Source organism: Vanessa atalanta, chromosome 11 (genome assembly GCF_905147765.1).
Source record: "Vanessa atalanta chromosome 11, ilVanAtal1.2, whole genome shotgun sequence".
In the NCBI taxonomy this organism is placed as follows: Eukaryota; Metazoa; Arthropoda; class Insecta; order Lepidoptera; family Nymphalidae; genus Vanessa; species Vanessa atalanta.
In genome coordinates this window covers 8,224,017-8,247,829 of record NC_061881.1, presented here as the reverse complement: position 1 = coordinate 8,247,829, position 23,813 = coordinate 8,224,017, and the positions used below count along the sequence as shown (strand labels likewise).

The following is a 23,813-nucleotide window of genomic DNA, read 5'->3' as shown; positions in this document are numbered from 1 at the left end:
TTCCGTGCGGTCATTTGACATGATATTACGGCTTTAAAAATAGCCCTGCGATGCATTCATATTTTCACGATTCATTGTTATATTGTCAATTTTCTAAGTATTTTATAAAGTTACCCCGTAACCTAAGAACTGTATGTGTACCTTGTCTTAATTTAAAAAAGTCTACTACGATATAGCGTCTACTTATAAATACATCATTATAAATTAAAGAGACACTGAACTCACCTAGTGACAATTTTTTGCGAATTGTATATATACTATAAAAAACATGAGATTTCGTTATTCAGAACTTGTTATATCAAGCTATTTTGTTGTAAGTGAGGATGACATTATTTATTGATGTGGGTAGCGGCCCTTTTCTCTTAGCGTACCATGAGTATATATGTCTCAACCTTAAAGAGCTTTTAAGAGAACTCTATTTTAGGGTTGGATGCTGCTGACCCTACGTTTAATTAATGCTCCAGGTACGGTCAAAGGTGGTATATAAAATATTTAAGTGCAGAATACGTAATGAGTGAAAGTTCAGAGGGCTACTGAAAATTTGATAGCGGGACAATTTTTTCAATCTCCAAAAATGATAAGCGACGGAAAAGTTTAAACAGCCGCTGTAGGTTTTAGTCAACCCGAAAAAGTTTTAATTTTTGAACGTAAATTTATTTTAAAACGTTTTTAATGTGCTTTTCTATTTATATTATGATAAAAGCCGACGGTGTGGTCTGGTTTAGCAGATAAAATAAATTTTGCATATGAGAGTACGGCTGTTGTAACTTTCTGTTTTATCAAGTGATTAATTTATGTTCGAAGTTATTTTCGCTCTGCACTGAGAATATACCGTGATACAGCATATCACGAAAGAAAATTGAAGTCACCCGTCAACTCGTAATAAACTCTATCCGTGATGGATTAAGTTGCAAAAGTTTTTAACAGCCAGCCTTGCCAAGAATACATTAAGGTAATAACCATTACCTACATTGTCTAGAATTAACTGTTTATCTATAAAAACATAAACTTAAATTCTGATAAAATAATTAAAGATTCATGGGAACTTATTGATCTTTTTAGCAGAAAACCTTAAAAGAAATTGATTCCATTCAAATTAAACTCAGGTAGTAGATATGCCAATTCGGAATTAGAAGTTTCTAATGTATATGACATTTTATTTAAAAATCCCGAATAAAATAACATTTTTAAAAAATATCATCATTATATACTTCTAAATTATTAAATAATTAAATTTCTAAATGCGTCATTGGTTTGTCATTTGAAACACTCTCTTCAATGGGTAACATAAAAATGTTTAATAGTCTGAAATATTAATAATTGACCCATATGATATGATCTTTATATAGGCGTAATTTTTAACAACTTAGACGCGGGTTCATTTCCGTTTATTAAAATGTAATAAACTCTAACACCAACATTGCCAATCGCACGAGAGCGCAGCCGTGGGCGGAAGCTAGTAAAGTATATTTTTGATTGATTAATTATTATTTTACATTATTCTAGACTAGTGTCTTAAATACGAATATTTAATAAAAATAAATAGGTCATGTTATTCAATACAATATCATAATAATAATAAAAAAGCGTTGACTTAGTATTTGTTGCCTCGAAGGCAGGACAAAGATTTAAATTTAAATGTACTTTCTTATGATCAACTTTGTAATTAGATTAGCGGAAAATGGTAGCTACTGAGTTTCTCGTCGGTTCTTCTTTAATTTTTTTAATTTAATTAAATACTTTAACATGACGATTGAATCGTTACTTTATGTGCCTACTCGAATAAAGAATATTTTGATTTTAATTTTTAATTATAGTTACAAGATATTAATAGACCTATTTTTAGTTCTTTTCTTTTTTTAATTATGCTAGTTTTTTTTTTATCAACTATGTATTTCACTTTCAAAAAATTGTATTCTCGTCGGTTTGTCTTATCAAATACATAAAAAAAAAACAATTATTATATTAGGTTGTGTAAATAATTGTTATTCAATTTTCATACCAACGACCAATTGAAGATCAGCAGTACTGATACTAAGCTACGGTATTTTTTTTTATGGCATTGCTTGGCGGACGAGCATATGGGCCACCTGATGGTAAGTCACCACCGCCAGGCGCTGTAAGAAATATTAACCGTTCCTTACATCACCTATGCGCCACCAACTTTGGGAACTAAGATGTTATGTCTGTGCCGTATATGCACATAGGTATTAAAGTAAACAATTGATAAAGCTCACATGTTCTATGACTAAAATTTCATCATCATTGTGCCTGTGATTACACTGGCTCACTCACCCTTCTAACCGGAACACAACAATACATTGTACTGTTATTTAGCGGTAGAATATCTGATGAGTGGGTGGTACTTACCCAGACGGGCTTGCACAGAGCCCTATCACCAAGAAAATTAATAAATTCATTGGATGTTTCCAATAAAATAGAACATGCAACAATAACAAAGTTTATTATATAAATACTTGAAGCAGAAGTCAATAAAGAAGTTTTAACTTATCCTAGTATGCGCTATGACAAACGGTTATTATAAAATTTATGTGATATTTTAAAATTAAATTCGTAATATTCCCATTAATATTCATAGAGATTTTATTTGAGCTATATTTAATACAGAAAATTCTAATAAAAACAACGACCGTTTTTATTACACATTAACGTAGCAAAAAAATCTTTATAGTACAAATTGACATTAATAAAGAATAGAAATGTTCTGCCAGAGAAGCCTAGTAACAGAATTTTTTATTCCCGACGTTTCTGTAATTTCGCGCGATATAATGCTCGCCGGAGACTGCGGTACAAAGAGATATTAAATTTAAAAATGTACGCGAACGAAATTGCTGCCTGCACGCGTTTTGGGACATTTGAAAAAAAAAAAAAAAAACGTAGATTGGTTTCGAAATTCGCAATAAAAGTTACGTCTATGTAGTTTCATGTATTGTTAGACTTGAAAGCCGGTCTCGATGATTGGATTTTAAAGTGAATTTTTTGATTGATGCTTTTAAAATACATTTCGCTGTACATTTTGACGTTTGCTTCGGCAAATTTTGAAGTTCATTGCGTGCAATGAGGTTGAAATTTTGAGAGAGCCATTTCCTATGAGCTATGACCGATATTTTCACAAGATAGTTTCACAGCTATCACGTATACTGAGTTACTTGTATTTCCCTCTGCTGGGAAATGTAAGTGTTTGGGGCGTAATACGTCGTAATAGCGTCGATTTTCTCACAAGGTCGAACACGAATAACACAAGCAGATAAAAGCAATAGCTTCGGTTAAATTTCAAATGTTCTAACCACTGGGCCTAGCCTCTACCTCTAGCTATTATAGTTAATAAACAAATATATATGTGTAGAATTCCATAGTCATATATTCGCACATGAATATTCGTGATTGTATAGTAGACATGTTTGTTACATGAAACCTAAATTACTTGTTTATAAATCATCTCTTGTTCGGCGGTAAAAGGAAAAACGGCGACAGACGTGACTTGAAGCGCATTCATAAACACGGGCGGTGACTGTGAACTGAGCAGTTGATCGCGCATTTCCGTTACCATAACGTTTTGCTTCGTTTTTCCTGGTTACAGAATACTATACTATGTTGTAATAATAAGATGAACCCAAATAATAATGCTCACATTATCAATATCGATCTTTCACATCTGCCGAGTAAGCCGTGACGGCCATATTTTTGTAATAGTCACATTAAAATGATATAATATGAACAAATAATTCTTACAAATCAATTATTTATTTTTTAAATTACTTAAATTATAAATAGAACATGGAGAGGTATTCTGTACGAAGAAATTCGAAACTCACCGCAGACTACGAGCGTGAAATGTCAGATTGTGATATGGGACACATAATAATTATGAAATGTATAGGATAATTCAAAATGGCGTAGCATCGACCAATATTTCACGAGTTAGTTGTGAATTCTAATAGAATCGCACCGCTAATAACTATTAGAACTTTATTTATATATTATTTTTATACATTTTTGAGTGATGTCATTTTAATGAGTTATCTGTAGTAATGTCACATTGACAGTTCTCACTGTTAACTGATGGCATGGAAAATCGATTTGTGAAAGCAACTTTATCTGTCCTTATATTAAATACTTTCCAATAAACCAAATATATTTAACAATTGACATAACATCATTAATAAATCCTCGCTAAGTTTTTGTATTGTATGTCAAGGGAATGTTTACGTCAAGCCGAAGTGGTCGCTAACAGTCATCATCGTTCATAATCAAATACCTGAACCTACTTTAATTATATATATTTCATAAAATTTGTTGCATTATTTATTATATACGTCAATTATGGATTCTCAATTAGATATGGTATCACATATCTGTGCAACGGTTATCAAAATATGTCAATTGACTAGATGTCGATATAAATCCCATTTATTACGAGTCAAAAGATCCTCGTCGCACTGTAGATACATATGTAGTCTATTTAGTACTTTTAATGGAATCTTGGATATATTTCGACACAATAATATTAAGGTTTTTTGACACTGTGGGTAGGAATAAAAAAACAAAATAATAATAAAATTAATTTATTCGAAAATCTATTAAACAATCTTATACAGTTACTTTAATCAGCTTTTCACATTGAAACAAAATATATATAAAATTTACAAAATATATAATATAAGAGGTAACATAAAGACCGAAAATAAATACAGCACAGATAAAAAATATCAAAAAAACGTTTGGCACAAATCACTTTATTCTGATTATTATTATTTATTTTTTTAATAAAATGAGCATTTCTTAATTATGCTAAATAATATAATAAATGTTACTATTTCAAGTCGTTTTATCTACGAATTAATAATTGTAACTGGCACAAATTTCATACACGTTCTAGAGTTAATTTAAAATGTCGGAAATTTATTCACAAGTAATTCACATATTAAGTAACTAATATTGATTTAAATCGTTTGATATATTATCCAAATTTTAAATCATGAGAATTAAAAAAAAATAACCTAACGCACTCATGAAGCAAATTTAAATTCATTTAAAATATAGGTTCCATACTAAACTTTAACTATTTCTTAAATAATTAAGTATGAAACGTTATCTCGGCAAGTGTGACGCGCCATTATAGTAAGGGTTGTCGCAAATTATACGTGCATGGCACAATGCGTCATTTTTTAATCTACAATTAATTATATATAAAAATATAAAACATCTGTACAAAATACATCGTACCTGTATTTACAGATCAGGTACCTAAAAAATATACACGTAATGCCTCTATTATTTACAACACTCTATATTATGCACAATTTGTTCAATAAAAAGACTAGCCTGCGCTAAGTAAAACATTACAAATTTATAAATTTATCTAAAAATTCGTTATTCACAATTAATACCTAACATTTGAAACATTCAGTCGCACGTTGATATGAAAAACTTTCGTTGAACACAAGAAATTAATTGTCCTTAGATTAGATATAGTTTTAAACTTCACTTTATTATTAAAATATCACTTTTCACTAATTCTGTCTCAGTGTAAACTATAGCTCCGTGGTTGTTTCCACGTGAGACTGGTCGTAAGTATATCCGTTGAAGTTTCTTTTCCCGAATGTTACGTTGTCATTATCTGTGGATCTGAAAATGAATGTTAAGTTCGAAATATAAAAATGTGTCGTGATACGAAGTTGCTTTCGTATTATATTATGTGTAAAAATAACGGACATAATAAAATAAATTAACATCGTTTGATGCTATATAAATGACATAAAAAAAATTGTTATTAAAAATCTCATTTGAATTAAAACAGTAACAAAAATTAATTTAATACTGTTTTATTAAACCTACATTACATACAATAAAATGAGACATAACGAAAGAGAAAGAAAGGGAAAGGGTCTGTTCTTCTTGTAGAAGAACGTTCCAATAAATATATAATAATATTTAATTGTTAAAACATTGTCATGTAACTTTATATTTACGTTAAATTTATTTGACCTTGAAATTTTACTCCTATCACGACCAAAAAGTTTCTTTTCACGCACCTTTGTAAACCAGGGATTTCATCGTACGCCATAATCGGTTGCGTAGACTTTTTCTTATGATTGTTTCCATTAATCTTCCTACCCAGAGTCGCCGCCAGCAGTCCTCCGCCTATATTATTATTATTGGCTCTCGGTAACGTGCCCAGCGCGTTGTTCAATGCGTGGGTGTTTGGTGTTCTGCGGTTGAGAGTCTGGGTGTTCCGCGCTATGGTTGAGTTGTTTATGTTGTCAAGGTTATGGTTGTGGTTGTGGACTTTGTTCAATGTACCGCCGTTTTCGTTGATGCTTGAAGCTCGAGCGGTCGTTGCTGTTTCTGATAGGGTAGGGCTACGTTCACCTAAAATATAAAAAGAATCTATTTGCCGATCCAAGTTACAAAATTATATTCACAATGTCGAAAATATCATAAATAATAAAATCAATTTATCATTTTTTTCGTGATGTATACAAAGAAAGTACAGACGACATCAAAGTAATTTAAAAATTACAAAAAAAAATGTTTATCAATAAAGAGTATTTTCAATGAACGCAAATTGAGGGCAATGGGCATTTTATTTCCGAATTTTTCCGTAAAAAACGGTGTCTTAATCACAAAAAAAAAAATGCAATATTTGATTAACTTACCATTATCTTTGGATAAATATTGCACGCTATGAATATTGAAGGCGTGGTTATTTGGACTAAAGTCTAATTGCAGATCTGCGTCATCCACAGCCATATTCAAAACCTGTAACAAAAATATAATATATTTTTATTTTTTTCGTAAATATATTCATACTAATTTTCATTTTCGTAGTAAATAAATTAAGTAAATAAAGTATATATAATAAGTCAGTAAATAAAGTAAATTCATACAAAGTTACCCCTCCCACTTCGCCTATGAAGTTCAAATTCTAAAAACCTCTCTTAGTGAGCGTCTATGTCAAGAAAGTAGTAACTATACTAAAGATTTAAGAATTATCTATCTTTGCTGTACAGTTTTTTGTTTTAAATATATACGCTGTAGTAACGCTTGGTATTAGCATTGCGTGTCTATGGACAACTGTACTTTACTTATTTTTTATAACAGCAATACTATTTAATTGACAAGTGGACTATTTGAAAATACGGCCTTTAAATAAATTTTACTTTAAAATACATACACAGAGATTAAGCTCTCTTCAAAGAACTGCATAGAATTCACTAGAGTTAATAATTGACTCATACCTGAGTTTCATATCTCGGTGCGGGGTCATCTTCACTGGACTCGTAGCCTGAGGGTGGTCTCGGTGGTGCCATACTCATACTAAGAGTCCCGTACTGTTGCAACGCTTGCTCCTTGTGTTTTTTATATCTGAAATTAAGTAAAAATTGTTAGTAAGTAAATGTTTTGATAAAAGTGAGAATTTTAATATATTACTACAGCACATAATATCCGATTTCAGACTTATTTATAGTGTACTCTATAAAGCTAAGTCCACACTTCGAAATCGAAAGATTTTTATTTGTGTGGTTTATATTGTACGAAATATCATCTTAGAGTGAATAAAATTCCTTGCGAATTTTGTCTGAAATAAAGTCAAAAAAGCGACAAAAGGGAACCGTGCGTTCTTTTATGACACAGATGGTGAACGAGGAGGATGGTAAGTGACTACAATCGCCTATGTATACCTGCAATTTCGGGGGACCGGCTGGTGCGTCGCTATAAGTAGTCCTATGTGTCTCTGCGTTCGTGCGTGCGCGTGTGTGTGTGTGTGGGGGGGGGTCACCTGTTCCACGAGGCGCAGATGTAGACGGTGGCGGCGGTGGCGGCGACGAGCACGAGCGCGGCGAGCGCCAGCAGCGCGGCGGGCAGCGCCGTGCTGAGCGGCGCGGCGGCGAGCTGCGGGCGGCGCGGCGGCGCGGCGGGCGACAGCGGCGCGCGCACCGGCACGCCGCGCGACACGGCTCTGCGGGCCGAGCGGCGCGGTTAGAGCATTTACTTGACTTTCTGAGTCTCACTTGACAATGTATTACGTATACATTATCAAATAACTAGTTTTCGCTTGCGTCTTAGGTATAAAAACCACATTTTCTTCTTTCTTCTTCGAGCTTGCTTCATATGGTTGAGTGTTTTAGACATAAAAGCGTAACGACAGACAGACAAAAAGACAGAAAGAGTTAATTTCACATTTATAATATTAGTATAGATAAATATTACAAATCACCGTACATCAACTGCGTTCAGTTGCAGGTACACTAATCAGACTTATACTATACGTAATATGTAAATTCTTATAGCCAATACTGACAATATAAAATCTAAATATTTATTTCTTGTGTATTTAACGAGATGTGAAATGAAAAGGAAGCGTGTTTTAACATGCTCTTTAAAAAAAGAGGTTATCGTATCGTTTTTTACTTAAAAGCATGCACTTTAATTTGAATAAGATTAACTCACAAATATACTCACTGTTTTACTGGTTGCGATTCCCTCGTCAATATATCGCCCGTATTCGGATCAAGCAGATACAGCCACACGTTAGTACCCTTCGAATCACTTTCGAGAGTTCCGTTCTCCCCCAAATATAACCTAGGGGTTAGTTTTTCTAGTCCGGCGACTAGACCGCTCTTTTCTTCTATCGAAGATAATAAGCTACGCGCTTGTAACGTAGACATTGCGTCCACATTCAAATCTGACACTTCATATATTAACTGGTTTTCTTTTTGGAGCAGGTTTATCTAAAATTAAAAATAAATGTATATACTCTTATCAGATATAGACGATAATGTCACTGAAAATATATACTATAAATAATATTAATTAAAAACATAAAATGATAAAGTACTATATATATGATCGAACCTACATATACGTCGTACAAAATTTTATTGACTTTACGAATTTTTACTTTATGTAAATTATTAAAACTTAATATTATTATAACCTCTTCGTAACAGAATTTTCTAAATACTGATTTGATTTGGGCACCAATCAAACCAAGACTAAATTTATATTTAACTAATTACACTTTTAAAAAGGTCATTAACAAATTAAATTACTGACAATTACATGACGTGTTGAAATTATGAGTAACTCATTTTTATACACATTACTCTTCATTACTACATTGTTAATTACATAATAGGTAAGTAAATGACCATTACTCATCTAAATATTAATAACTAGAAACATAAGCATTGCATTGAGCGACAACTCAAAGCATGTATTGTTCAATGCAGAATGAACCCACGATACAGGATCGCCTAGTGTGGGCCACCGATGGATAAATTAAAAAATAATTTGAAGTTGTTATGTGTTATCCGACGTAGGCCTCCCCCAAATATTATGTGTTAAATAAATATTTTTCGGTTCATATAAGTAACACGAGTACCACAAGAGCGTTGTTGGTTTAGAAAGCATTCATACTGATCCACCGTGGCTCCCTCTGACTACTATTTCTAAAGTTATAATCGTATAGAACTTACCACAACAGAAGCTCGAGCGGTTTTATAATCATCTGCCTTTGGATTGTCTCTCGCCATGATATTAAATTTAAACGGCAGGACGTCTTTGGGAACGTTTTCAAAAGCTTTGATGTTGGTGATAACACCAGTGTCTGGGTCGAGATTGAAATGTTCCTCAGCGGCTTTGGTCCAAGAGTTTTTACGGTATTCAATCTTTCCATAAACACCGCTATCTTTATCTTTCGCCTTAAAAATATAAATAATTTGCTCGTTTTATAAATTTTATTAAATATGAATAAGAATAAATATATTTTTGGTTATATCGATTGATAATAAAACAATTTCAGGTAAAGTTTGGTAAATTTTTTATAACATATCTAATCAAGATTGTGTTTTATTATATGGAAGATAATATATACACGCGTGTGCCTATAATTAAACTCTGTTTTTATTTTTTTATAAAATAGGTAGGCATTCTGGTACATGGCAAGTCATGTGACCACCACTACACACCATACACATTGACTCCATGAGAAATATTAACTTAGAACCATTGTGTCAAATGTACCTGTAGTTACACTGGCTCACTCACCCTTCAGATCGTAACACAACAATACTATACTATATACTACTAGTAAATATTTTTAAGACCTACCCAGGTCAGGACATCACGTTATTTATTTATTTTTTATAAAAGAAATTTTTTAATCGATTTATAAAAAAATTACCTTGACTTGCAACACATTCGTTCCTAATGGCATATCTTTAGTAGCGATGGCAAAATATTTTCCCTTCGCAGCCACGATGGTGGATTGTTCGGGGAAAATAAATACTGGGGGATTGTCATTAACATCTGTGACGTGGACGTTAATTGTCGCTTTACTACCCTCGGGATTTATAAGACCTTGTATAGATTCTAGCTGGACTTCTAGAGAGTATTCGGTAAGCGTTTCGTAGTCGAGCGAACTGTTGAGGTAGATAGCGCAGTCTCTTTCTTGTGTTAGTTTCACATAAAATACACCTTAAATAAAATAAATATATTAGATAATTCTATACATATGTAAACACGAAGACACACGAACAAGTGTTAATTAAAAATTTGGTTTTGTAAACGACTCGCATTTTAGTAATTGGTTATCAGGTATTAGATAAAAAAGGAACTTATGCCCTTCCTTAAAGTTTAAGCCTGCTTCATATCAAACCTCATCAAATTCGGTTCAGTAGTTTGGCCGTAAAAGAGCAACAGACAGAGTTAACTTTTATAATATTAGTATAGATGTTAATTAAAATCAACGAGATCAACGTTGGAAATGCCAAGAAAGGCAATTATAGCAATAAATCGTCTTATAATAGATTTATTTTAACAAAATTAAAATGTAAATTTCAAATTTGAAATAACTCGATTTTCGCATACAAATAAAAGTATGAAATGTCATAAGTATAAAAAAATATATATTTTGTACCTTTTTGTGAAGAGTCAGTTAGCAAACACTTAAGGGGCGTGTCTTTGGAATGCTTGTTTTTATTCCATATCGGAAGAGTTCTCACGAGCGTGCCGTTCGGAGAGTTCTCCGCCACGTGCTCCGTGTACACCGTGTCCGCAAACCCTAGGCGCACCTGCGGAGATATGTTGGACACTGATTTACGAATGTACATATTACACTTAAGCTTTGCATAGCTAGATTTTAAAATGAGGTCAAAACTCAAAAAAAAAGTCTATAAAATATAAATAGTGTGATAAACTACAATTTTACGCAATTATATATTTTTAATTATTTAAATTCTACTAATACTTACATCAGGAGGTACCGTAGCTGAATGGCTGACGTACACAGTTAGACTGACAACTGAAGACATCACAGGGTCACCTTGATCATACGCTTGAACGTCCACCTGGGAATAAAGGAATAATTATTATATGAAAGCTATGGTGTTGACAATACTACATGACATACAATAATAATCATCATGATAGTCGAGATCATTTCTCCTGTGTAAATATAGTGCACAAGTCTATTAGCTCTGCGAATGTTTACAGAACTCCGGAGTAACCTTAAAAGCTAGTCAAGGAATGTAGGGTGTCCTGTAGCTAGGTGGGGCGATGACATTCGTAAGACAGCAAGCATATATCGGACGAGAAGAGCTGAAGATCGAGCTCAGTGTGAGATAGGCCTATTTCTAGCGGTGGACTGAAAAGTGAGCAGTCCACCATGAAATAAATAAATATCTAAATCATTCAATCCATCAAAATAGAGTAATGCTAAATCAACACGTGAATGAGTAGAGGACTCTCTCATCTCGCTCAAAAGAGCCCTTAATCAGCAGGAGTAAGCAGGGAGTGGGCTCACGGTGTACTCGCTGTCGGTCTCCTTGCGCAGGTCGTCGCGCACGCGCACGGCGCCCGAGTCGGGCTCGACGTGGAAGTACTTGGAGGCCTTCCCGCGGCCCGCCAGCGCGAACCGCACGCGGTTGTTGGGCGCCGACGCGTCCGCGTCCTGCGCCGCCAGCGTCTCCACCAGGCTGCCGATGGACGCCGAGTCCTCCACCGTCACGGGCCGCGGCACCGCCGTGAACACCGGCGCGTTGTCGTTCTTGTCCTGCGCAGCCCGCGAGCGGTGGAATTACTACGAGCTCTTTGCTACTAAACTATTCTTATTCGATATTCACGAAGAATATTTTGAATTTGAATTGCTTTCATAGGAAAACGAACCGTTTGGACTCGCGGCCGGTCCCGGCTCGTAGTGCAATTTATCAATAAAGAAAACAATATTACATAAATATAATTTAAAACCTATAGCACCTAGAATTAATGTACGTTTCTACCGGTGATAAAAAATATTTTGTCATTAATTACAGAGAACACTCAAAGTGCAACCGAAAAAAAAAAGTTATCTTTATAATATTAATGTAGATATTCAGATACAACATATCAACGACATACATTAACCTCTTTAAACTATAATTATGTAAATTAAACTCCAACATCGATAAAAGTACTTACATCGACCAAAACTTCCACTGTAGTAGTAGCGCCATTTCCTTCTCTGCTGTTCTCTTCGGTACCAACAAGCAGCTCGTGCCTCGCACTGGTTTCTCTATCCAACATTCTCAACGTCCTGATGAGACCAGACTTTCGATCTATTGAGAATAACTCGGTGTCCCCTTTGAGGATCGTGTACGTGATCTCTGGCATTGTATCTGGGTCGTCAGCCTAGTTAAAAATAATTACATTAGTTTTTGAATACAACAATACACCGATACACCAATTTATAGAACTATCTCAATTTAATGTCTTCAATTATTGTCAGCAATGTGTGATTTTTATTTAAACATCAAATTTTTAAACAAAAGTTTTTTTTATTGGTTGTTATCTTACCTATCTTTTTGGGAATGACGTACCCCCACAAAAACCTTACCTTTATTTTATATTAAAAGAAACAATTCCATTTCAAAACAGAAATCTGAACACCATGTATAACGGTGTCAATAAATACATTTTACTCACATGGACTTTAACCACAGGATGGTTGGGCACGTTTTCCGGGACATGTACAGTGTACAGCGCCTGGGTGAAAACAGGCGGCTCGTCCGGCTCATCCTGAACCTGTACTGTGACGGAGGCTGTGCCTAAGCGTTTGTCGATAGCGCCATCTGTAGCCGTCACTACGAAGGAGTAATCCTGGAAATGGTCATAAAAGACATTTTCCTGAATTATTTGTGTTCATTTTGTCAAAGGTTAATGAGTATTAGACTTAAATTGAGATTATTCATAATATAAGTCATATTTAGCATTAGCAGCCCGTAAATGTCCCACTGCTGGGATAAAGGCCTCCTCTCCCTTGAGGAGAAGGTTTGGAGCATATTCCACCACGCTGCTCCAATGCGGGTTGGCGGAAGTAAGTAATAAGTCATATACCATCTATCTAATCTAAATACCTACGTAAATAAGCTAAATGAAAATGAGGTCGCATTTATAATCTTTAGCTTTTTACAATAATTCTGTTAAAATACTACACAGTTAGTTGAATCTTATTACAAATGATTATCTTAGATTATTTATTAGTAATATATTACCTTTGTTTCCTCGTAATCCAGTTCAGTTTTTGTGCTTATCATTCCCGTGGTATTGTCAATGATGAAGGGCAAATGAGATGGTATAGTGTAACTGACCATAGCATTAACACCCTCGTCGATGTCCGTCGCATGAACATACCCAACAGTCTCGCCTGAAACACCTGTAACAAAATTATTAATAAAAGTTTTATTGCCCCGCTGTTACGCAGAAGTCTCTTCTTTTGAGCAGTTCCAGTGAAATTCTTTATATTTAAAAAACGACTTAAAGGTTTCGTTGGACACCCGGTTGGAACGAAGTTGCTTTCGCTATGTAACAGCGTTTGAGAATAGTACAATGATAAGAAATAAAATTTTTACTAAAAAATCCGTGTGAATTAAAACAATAACAAAGAATATGTGCAAATAATATTACACAAAACCGTATATAATAGAGAGAGGCAGAAGGAAAGGTCATCTGGGGGGCATAACATTTTATCCTTATACGACGATTTCTTCCAGCTCACCCTAATGTAAGTCGCGAAAAGAACCTCGTTCCAAAAACTGCCGTCTTTATCAAGTACTACTGATCATATCTTTTTATATAATATAATAATAATTTCTCCTGTTATAACTAAAACGTGTGTTTATTATTGTAGTGTATTGTATTTTAGTATTTATATTCTTGTTTTACTTTGTTTTATTTACACGATATAGTCTGTTTCTTCAAAAGGTTGACTAGAAGAGACTGCTCTTTAGTATTATTCCAATTTTTACACAACTAAGAACAAATAAATAAATTATTTATGTTTACCTTCTTTAACATGGAACAAATAGGAATCTTCATCAAACTTCGGGTTGTTATCGTTGATGTCAGTAACTTTTATATTAACGGTCGCGGTCGTAGACAACCTTCCAGGATCTTCAGCTCTCACCATCTGTTATATTTTAAAAACGATTTAAAAAAATACAAATTAACTTTTTTTTAAACATATACTAATGATATTAAATTTTTATTATTTTTGATATTTTAATGAATGAGAAATTTATACCTTAATACCATTACTTCATCCATCCTTCATACATAAATATAAACTTTAATTTTTTTGCCAAACAAAACTTACCAACTGATATCTCGTCAGCACTTCTCTATCAAGCCTTCGTATAACTGTGATAATTCCAGTATTGGAACCAATGCCGAATTGTCTCAAGTCGTTGCCCGACACTATCGAATACGATACTAATTCGTTTTCTGGATCTTTGGCCTGAAACGAATTTATTGAATTAAGGCATGTTGTCAAAGTTAATTTTTGAACTAAGATTATATTATTATTATTATTATTTTTGCTATCGATGACTATCAAGATTCATTATACAATTGGTTTTAGTAACTTATCCCGCAGTACAAAAATGATTTAAAAAAAGGTAATTACTAAAATCTTTTATCTCACTTAATGTGACCGTTCCTGTGTTTAAATTTTATTTTTCTTATAGTCAAAGTGTAAATTGATTCCCGTCTACTTTTTTTTACGAGACGAGATGGCCCAGTGGTTGGAACGCGTGCATCTTAACCGATGATTTCGGGTTCCAACCCAGGCAAGCACCACTGAACTTTCATGTGCTTAAATTGTGTTCATCTCGTGCTCGGCGGTGAAGGAAAACATCGTGAGGAAACCTGCATGTGTCTAATTTCAACGAAATTCTGCCACATGTGTATTCCGCCAACCCGCATTGGAGCATCGTGGTGGAATATGCTCCAAACCATCTCCTTAAGGAGAGAGTAGGCCTTTAGCCCAGCAGTGGGAACAGTTTACAGGCTTCTAATGCAATGCATGTAATGCTAATGCTACTTTTTTTTTTACTAATGTTGGATAATTTCTTTGAATGTATATATCAAGCAGGAATTATATAGTCGTGTGAAAGTTAACATTTTAATGCTAATTCGAATTTAAAAAATAACTGAGGATTATTAGTAGCTACTATGTCTTACCGTAACTGTTATAACTGTTGAGTTAATCGCAGCACCTTCCGAGACTGGTGCGTAATAATCCCTGGATGAAAACTGTGGAGGTCGGGTATTCGGTCCCGGTGCGACCAATAGTTCCACGATGCCTTGGGAACTGAGACCTTTGGCATCCGTTGCTCGTATTGTTACACTGTACTGTTCACCAGCTTGAAGACGACCTGTACTGGCTGTTAGGAGAACAGTTTGTTATAAAATTCCTACATCAAGGTACATAATAAATTAGTAGAACTATTTATTAAACATTAATAAAACCTTCTTGATCTTAAAATGTGCTTAAAAGTATTGATATGAATCACAATATAATATCAACGGAATGGAAATACCGAGAATCATAACATTAAGCCGTTTTAGAATTTATAAGTCATCGTACGTTAGATTATAATATATCTCGCGAGATTGTAAATTGCCGAATGATTGTGAGCCCTAATGTAACGTACTACTTACAATTTAATGCATTATTTTTCGTTTGACATCTATCGAAGTGAGTTTCAGTTAACGATTACAAACTATCGTTACTGACCGGTACTGATCGGTGGCGACTGAGTACGACAAATTACTATGATGTCATTTACTTTAACAATATTTCTAACGTTCAATAATAATATTATATATGATAACCATAAGTTTTTAATTTTTTTAAGGTTAGGGACGAAATAAACAAATTAGCCCCCCCCCCCCCTCAGTCGTTATAAGCAGTTCGTTTAGATTATATATTATCAAAATAAGTTTTGAATGACGTTTTTTTTTTAATTCAAATATGTTACATTAGTATCTGTTTAACAACACACTTGTGAAAAAAGAAACAAACCATGCAATAAGTGAATTTTTAGTTTAAAGTTACAAAAAAGAAATTATTGTATATTACTTTTATTTTTAACGAAATTCGTGCATCAAAACTATTAGTCTAAATTAAATAATATGTGTGTAATAGAAAACAACTATTTATTGTTTTTTACCTTTTGAGTCGAATTTTTGCTTTTTTACTTCGTAACTCAAATAAAATTAGAGCTAATTTTTAAGATATTTTACCTCATTAATTAAAAAAAAATGTTTCGTTTCTATAGTCATTGATCAAATATGAGCTCTAATACAATGTTAATAAAGTGCAAAGTGCAACTCACAAATCACACCAGTTGTGGGATCAATCGTGAACTTGTTTCCTCCGTTGTTAGATACGTGATGGATATTGTATGAGATGCGGGCGTTCTCACCCTCATCGATGTCAGTTGCCTCCACCTATAACAATATTTATATTCTAATTATTAAAAAAAAAAAAACTTTTTATACATACATATATTATTTAAACATAAATCGAGAATCCACATATAATTATAAATTAAGCAATTCAAATTCTGATCGGTATCAAAGTATTTAGATAATTGTTTTTGAATGAACATTTTAAATTTGGTAGTTTTACATTTACTTAATATTGTAAGATTACTATTCAGATTGTTAGGTACTTAATAAGTTGGTTTAAATTTCGCTCAGAGAACTGTGTTTCACAAGGATATGAAGCTTTTTCATGATATAGGGTCAAATGGTCATGGTGTCTATCACCGTGGTCATCACCCCTATAGGTATTCGCGTTGAGGAATATTAACCCTTCCTTACACTAGCTCAGTCGCCCTTCAAATTGCAACACAAATGAAACACTAAGGCGGTAGAATATCTGATGAGTGATACCTAACGCAAAGCCCTACCACCAAGTTATGCTAGCATACTTACCACCATTCCACACTGTCATTATTTGTATAGTAGTTTAGTTATTTTAATGTCCAATTTATATAAAAATTATTAAGTAATATCATAAAATTGTTGAAAATATTCTGTACCTTATATACAGCGGTAGGTTCCAAGCTAGCAGGTACGGTGTGAGGTTGCGTCTTGGGTATAATGGGCGCGTTATCGTTCTGGTCCAAAAGTTGAACCGCTAAGGAGTACGGCGCGGAAGCCGCACCGCCGTTCGCTTCACGAGCCACGACCTGAGAATTAGAGAAATATAAATTTGCCTTTATGACATACCAATATACATATATGCTAATAGTTATTACAAGTGTGTGTACTATGAAATTGTAAGTAGATGACACGCGAATCGCATCCGATAATTGATACCAAAAATTAAAATAAATTAAAATATATACATATAATATACAATTCTGATTTGTTATATATTATTTAAATAACTATAAAAAGGAATATTTACTCAATTTGTCTATTATATATTTTTGACGTTCGTATGTCTTATTTATGAATTGACTGTAATAACTATCTTCGTACTGAGTTTAATACAGCTGGTAGTGTCATAATTATTTCGTATTGAACATTGTTATGTTTTCCTTTAAAGCATTAATTTGTACAAATTTTTGAAGTCTTTCATACACATATTTCATACGTACATCATTTTTATAATAATGACATTAAGGTACATCAAATATATTAAGAATAAACTCACTTGGAATCTAAATTTGCCTGGATTTGGAGGATCTCGGTCCAGTCGATCGTCGCTTACAACAAGATGGCCATCTTTATCGATATCGAAGAAACTAGTTGTTAATTCGAATGTATATTTAGGTATAAGATCTCCTGGACCCTGAAAAAATAAACACGCGTCTTGAATAAAACGAGTTTAATAATTCAACGAACTCTAATTACAAATGTTAATAATAATTTAAAAACAAATGAAAGTAGAAATCCAGTAACATTAAAATTCTTAGATTTTCACGCAAAATATTTATTCATAGATGTCGCTAGCGATTCGTTTGCGTTCAAGAGGTTAGTCGTCTGGTGATAGATGGAAGCAACCTACGTCATTGGGATTTAAGTTCACTTCATACAAAATTTTATCAAAATGGATTCAATGGTTCGACCGTGAAAGCGTAATATACAGACAAAGTTACTTTCACATTTATAATATTAGTATAGACTTAGACAGTAGACCATGTGTAATTTGATGGATGAAAAATTGTACTAACGTCGTTGACAATGAAACTGATTTCCAAACATTTCTTATCTGTGTATCTCCCAATATTCAGATTTAATACGATCATCAACATTAACAATCAGTTAAACGGTATTGAAGTGTATGTACTGCAGTACAATCTCGTGACGAGTTACAAAATATAAAGTACGAGAAGTTTCTCCGTGTAAAAATATCGGTAAAATATAGTCAAAACCTAATAAAATCATACATATTTACAACAACATCCATTTTATGGATAAAATTGTAGATACAAATGTTCATTTTAGTTATGATTATAAATTTATATGTATATTTCTCTAAGTATTTTTAGATAAGTAACAAATGCCTTACCAAGTCTGGATCAGAAACGCTCAACTGTATCGGTTGCCCTTGACTGTCCAGCACTTTGGTCCCTTTCGGCGAGTTCTCCTCGACCTGACCCTCATCTGAAGTTGCACTAACAACGGGTGGACTCGCGTCGACTGGTCGTACAGTTATCGTAAGCTTCGCTGTTGTAAAGCGTTTCGCTTCTGATGTTTCTTCGGCCTGGAATATATGTTAACATTCTATATGAAAGACATTTAAAAAATATATTTACATTCTATTAAATGGTTTTCTACAACATTAAATCTAATTTAATATCACAAATATTAGACGCTTTTTGTTTTATTTAATATTTTCTGAGATGGTTTTTAAATTTAATATTTGCAATATACAAAAATAAAATTATATTAGTACCTTAAAATACTACAAATATCTACCTTATTAAAATAACACGCACGACAATAAAAATTACCAAAGTAATAAAAACAGTAATAAAAATTAACAAAGAACACTAAATAGTATTCTAGAACTTTTTCTTCTTTATTTAGAATAATGTATCAACTTTAAAAACGGTTCATAACGAGTAGAACTCATTTATTTGAATAATACATGCCTTAATTATTAACTGGAATTTTTTCGCGATGCTCGTATCCACGGGGACCAACTGCCTCACTGCGCCGGTGTTAGGATCTATATCGAAGTACGTAGTCCACGATTCAGGCTCACCGCTTTCTATGGTGTACTTGATACGAGCATTCAAAGTATCCATATCGACTGCCTGAATCTTTTCTGGTTCTATCGTTAATATACCTGCTAGAACTCCACCGTTGACCTGAAATCAATTAAAAAAGTTTTAAATATCTTTACGAGTAATTAATTCTTTGACTTGGTTGTATCTTCTTCAACTGTTGCATATATTATTATAAGTATAATATTAACTCTTAAGAATTAAATATGACTCGAAGTTGTGTTATCTTATTGGTAAACGAATACAAAATCAAGGATAAGTTTCTTATCACTTATAATAGTAATATTATTAGTATCATAGATATTTGCGCACAATAAAATACCATACATTTACCAAAAGTTAATTGACTGTTTTTAGAAAATTGCAAAAAAGACTTAAGAAACGTATTTTAACAGTAACTCTGAAAAGTACTTACGTAACTGGTGTACTCTGGATTAATACAAGCGCCTTCGTGCAGCGTACAACCTTTGTAAATGAAGGAAGGATCTTGATCGTCATCGTCTTGTACGTTCACAGTTAATGTTGTAGTACTCGATAGTCGGCGTTTTGTATCGCGGGCGCGATCCTGAGATTTATAAACGTCTTTAAATTTCTTATTTGCTTAAAAATAAACTATTTTAGTTTCACACAAATTTTCGTTTTAGCTTAGTTGTTAGAAAAAGTATTTTTTTTACAGACGATTACTGCTAATGTCCAGGAAATCATCATGGAATTATTAGCCGTCGAGAAAATATAATGGAAAAACCTGCAGCGTGTTGAAATAAGCTCTAATGCTTTTCCTAGAGCCCAGTTCTTAGACAAATTCAAACTCACTTTATTCGGACTTTCAGTAACAAAAAATCTATTAACATTCTTTAAAATATTCTTAAGTACCAGGCGATCATAACATGTTAGCAGTTGGATATCGTACTTACAGAAGCAACAATAGTGACTAGATACTTCTTCGTGCGCTCGTAATCCAAAGTTCTGTTAACTGTGACCTGTCCTTGATGCGGTAGAGGTATAGCAAAGTATCCATAACCATCCACGGCATTGGCAGCTTCTAGGGTTTTATTGTCTCCTGATATTATGAAATACTCCGAAAGACCATTCACTCCTGCGTCAGGGTCTACTGCTCGAATGCCATCAAATATCGTAGTGCCTATTGGAATAAGCTGCAAGAAAAATTATTATTTTAGTAAAAAAAAGTACAGTAAGTAATCTTAATTAATCTACTAATATTATAAATTGTTTGTTAGTTTCTTGTTATATTTAAGCAGCAACACAGTGATGTAGTAGATTTTGCCACAATGCTTTAGCTTATTTTTACTTGTTGTTAGGAGGGGCTTTGTGCAAACCCATCTAGCTATGTACCACTAAAAGATTATCAGATCAAGCAATACTTAGATTTGTTGTGTTCCGGTTTTAAAGATATGTAAGTCAGTGTAACTACAGGCTGATGGACATAACAGTTCCAATGATTGGTTTGGTTTGGGCGGTGGTGACCACTTACCAATACTGGTGGCCAATTAGCCTGTCCATCGAACTATATAATAAATAAACTGTCTTAAAAAAGGAGAAGGTTCTCAATAATTGGACAAACTATTTTATAAAGGCAAATCAACTACTTAATAATTTTATATTAATGAATATGTTCATGATTTATCTTCTTCATTGATAAGTTTCACACGTCAATGAAGAAGATGCGAAAAATAAATTGTCAATTATTGTAATTAGTATATATTATGAGTTTAAAAATGGTTATTTATTAACGAAAGTTGAAAATAATAATTAATTTATTCAAAAATCCATAAATAAAAATGCATTTTAAACGTTTGTCACATGACACAAAACGCTCCTGATTGGTCGGGCTTATGATGACGTCATTATATTATATGTGGATTCTATGTGCCACAGATTACAATACAGGCAAGTGATGTCACCGGCCCCATTGCAGCGCCTTATTGTCAAAGTATCAAAGTTAAAGCGTTTTCGCGCGCTATTTAAATATGGAATTTTTAATTTGATATTTTTCAGCAAATATGTATACTAGAATTAAGAAAGAAAAACAACTTTTGCTGGGTTCCTTAACCTCTACTAAATAATATAAAATGGATTTTAAAAACCAGTCAAATAGCCTATTTACATCACATACGTATATCACAAGCATTTTTCTACCTACGTAGAGCTAATAACATTAAAATTAATTCAACCCACCTCTGATATACTTGTTTCATAGGGCGTGCCCTGAAACACAGGCGCATTATCGTTTATATCTGACACTCGCACAATCACCGGTATAGTTCGCCTCTTCTTTGTCGCTTTCACTTGACAAACCAGCTGCGGGCAAAATAATTAATTGATATTGATACCATAATAAACGGCGATAGCTTCAGGCGTTTATTGTATTAATGAGACTTTCGATACGCTAACCAATTTTGATTAGTAATTATGAACAGCTTTATGTACGCGCGATGAAAGTTAATAGACGTTATACGACAAATTGCATTTGTAAATTGAGTACATATTGTTACTGCTATTAATAGTACTTCTTTATTGTGTAACGTTATAACTTTAGTCATTATAAATTTATGACTTTATATAAAATTTATTATTAGTTTTATATACATTAATACAATTAGATTATAAACAGCTAATTATACAATATTTTTTTTGTATAATTTAAATTGTATCTTTGAATTATTTTATAGTATTTAATATTGTATACACTAAAGATTTTACCTAAAAAAATCTTTATAGGGGGTTACTTTAACAATCTTTTAAATGTCAAATCAGTGATGTCAGAAAGAGATAGTCGATGTTAAAGTAAACGCAAATTAGATAAGTAAGGTCTTAAGCTTTATGATAATTTTAATATTTTTTAGAATAACGTCAGCAAAACAAAAAACAGTTTGGGTTTATCTACAACGTATAAAATATACTTACATTTATACTAAAATAAAAACAGTAAGTATACCTGAAACACCATATGGGATAAGTTATCGGCATCTCTATCTAAGGGCTGGAGCAATTGTAGTCTTTTGCCATCGAGCTGAAATAACGTCGGACCTTTCGGAAACACGGTGGACAGTATCACGTCTACATCTGGCTCGCCGACGATTGGTAGCTCAGCCGGTACTGTTGTTTGATTGACTTCTGTAATCATATAATAATTTTCAGTCAGTATTTATTACGACGTCTTGCGATTAATTGCCACTGACAGTTTGTTTATTTATCTTTTTATGTTTTGTTAAGAAAATAAAGTAAAACAATTTTACTGAATTAATCTTAGATGAAATTTATTTTGACATGTATTCTTTATGAGGTAAACAGATGCCTTAGCCTATAGCCTTTTTTTTCTCGCACCGATGTATAATAGCCTATTGAAATCGAAGAAGGAATGAAGATAAACAAACCTTAGATTTACGTAAGCTCTCGACCAATGATATTGCGTCAATTCGATGTCGGATATTGTTTATTCGGCTTTTTTACTTTTGTGTTTGGAAAATACTATCGATCAGGCACAATGGATATAAGATCTCATGGTATTGCCTTGACAACCTTGACAGTGTATGGTATAGTTCACTATCCAATATCGCCAGTCTGCGTAATTGGTATAAATAAAACTGATTATACTTACGGTCCCCTCTGCTCTCTTCTATGTCAACGATGATGCTGGATTGACCCGTTTCCACCTCGCACGGCCCTGTATAGGAGTATTTCTTTAACTTTAATTTTATGTCATTCTTTAAAAGGTATTCAATTTGATATGTCAAATTTAAGGATAAATCACATTTTTCTATATAATAAAATACCACTATTGAATTATAATCAATATTATACTAGCTTATTAAATTTGACACGTAACGATAGTTTATGTCAATAAAATCAAGACTGTAGTAAGTTTTGTAGAATTAACCGATGATTTCGGGTTCAAACCCAGGCAGGCACCACTGAATTATCATGTGCTTAATATGTGTTTATAATTCAGCTCGTGCTCGGCGGTGAAGGAAAACATCGTAAGGAAACCTGCATGTGTCTAATTTCAACCAAATTCTGCCACATGTGTATTCCGCCAACCCGCATTGGAGCAGCGTGGTGGAATATGCTCCAAACCTTCTCCTCAAAGGGAGAGGAGGCCTTTAGCCCAGCAGTGGGAAATTTACAGGCTGCTTATGCTTATATATACAAATGACATAATTGTAGTCTGTCATCTTATAAATAATTTTGATTTATATTTAAAAT

The 23,813-nt window shown here is 33.3% G+C and overlaps 1 protein-coding gene across 3 annotated transcripts in view; it reads right to left on the bottom strand.

The window, feature by feature from the left end:
* Window positions 1-4,692: 4,692 nt before the first annotated feature.
* LOC125067140 (cadherin-99C) overlaps window positions 4,693-23,813 on the bottom strand; it is a 132,942-nt gene continuing 113,821 nt past the window's right edge. For all 3 annotated transcript variants that reach the window (XM_047675513.1, XM_047675515.1, XM_047675514.1), the window contains 27 exons: window positions 23,209-23,274; window positions 22,546-22,724; window positions 21,786-21,908; window positions 20,504-20,743; window positions 20,005-20,154; window positions 19,455-19,673; window positions 18,869-19,063; window positions 18,011-18,148; window positions 17,391-17,540; window positions 16,680-16,794; window positions 15,523-15,725; window positions 14,657-14,797; window positions 14,347-14,470; window positions 13,557-13,717; window positions 12,988-13,161; window positions 12,484-12,693; window positions 11,831-12,079; window positions 11,280-11,375; window positions 10,946-11,099; window positions 10,211-10,503; window positions 9,504-9,728; window positions 8,488-8,756; window positions 7,805-7,984; window positions 7,263-7,389; window positions 6,681-6,783; window positions 6,057-6,393; window positions 4,693-5,649 (listed from right to left, as the gene is read on the bottom strand). In XM_047675513.1, coding sequence (XP_047531469.1) covers window positions 5,556-5,649; window positions 6,057-6,393; window positions 6,681-6,783; window positions 7,263-7,389; window positions 7,805-7,984; window positions 8,488-8,756; window positions 9,504-9,728; window positions 10,211-10,503; window positions 10,946-11,099; window positions 11,280-11,375; window positions 11,831-12,079; window positions 12,484-12,693; window positions 12,988-13,161; window positions 13,557-13,717; window positions 14,347-14,470; window positions 14,657-14,797; window positions 15,523-15,725; window positions 16,680-16,794; window positions 17,391-17,540; window positions 18,011-18,148; window positions 18,869-19,063; window positions 19,455-19,673; window positions 20,005-20,154; window positions 20,504-20,743; window positions 21,786-21,908; window positions 22,546-22,724; window positions 23,209-23,274 — 4,715 coding nt within the window. In that variant the 3' untranslated portion in view covers window positions 4,693-5,555. The remainder of the gene's footprint in view (window positions 5,650-6,056; window positions 6,394-6,680; window positions 6,784-7,262; window positions 7,390-7,804; window positions 7,985-8,487; window positions 8,757-9,503; window positions 9,729-10,210; window positions 10,504-10,945; window positions 11,100-11,279; window positions 11,376-11,830; window positions 12,080-12,483; window positions 12,694-12,987; window positions 13,162-13,556; window positions 13,718-14,346; window positions 14,471-14,656; window positions 14,798-15,522; window positions 15,726-16,679; window positions 16,795-17,390; window positions 17,541-18,010; window positions 18,149-18,868; window positions 19,064-19,454; window positions 19,674-20,004; window positions 20,155-20,503; window positions 20,744-21,785; window positions 21,909-22,545; window positions 22,725-23,208; window positions 23,275-23,813) is intronic.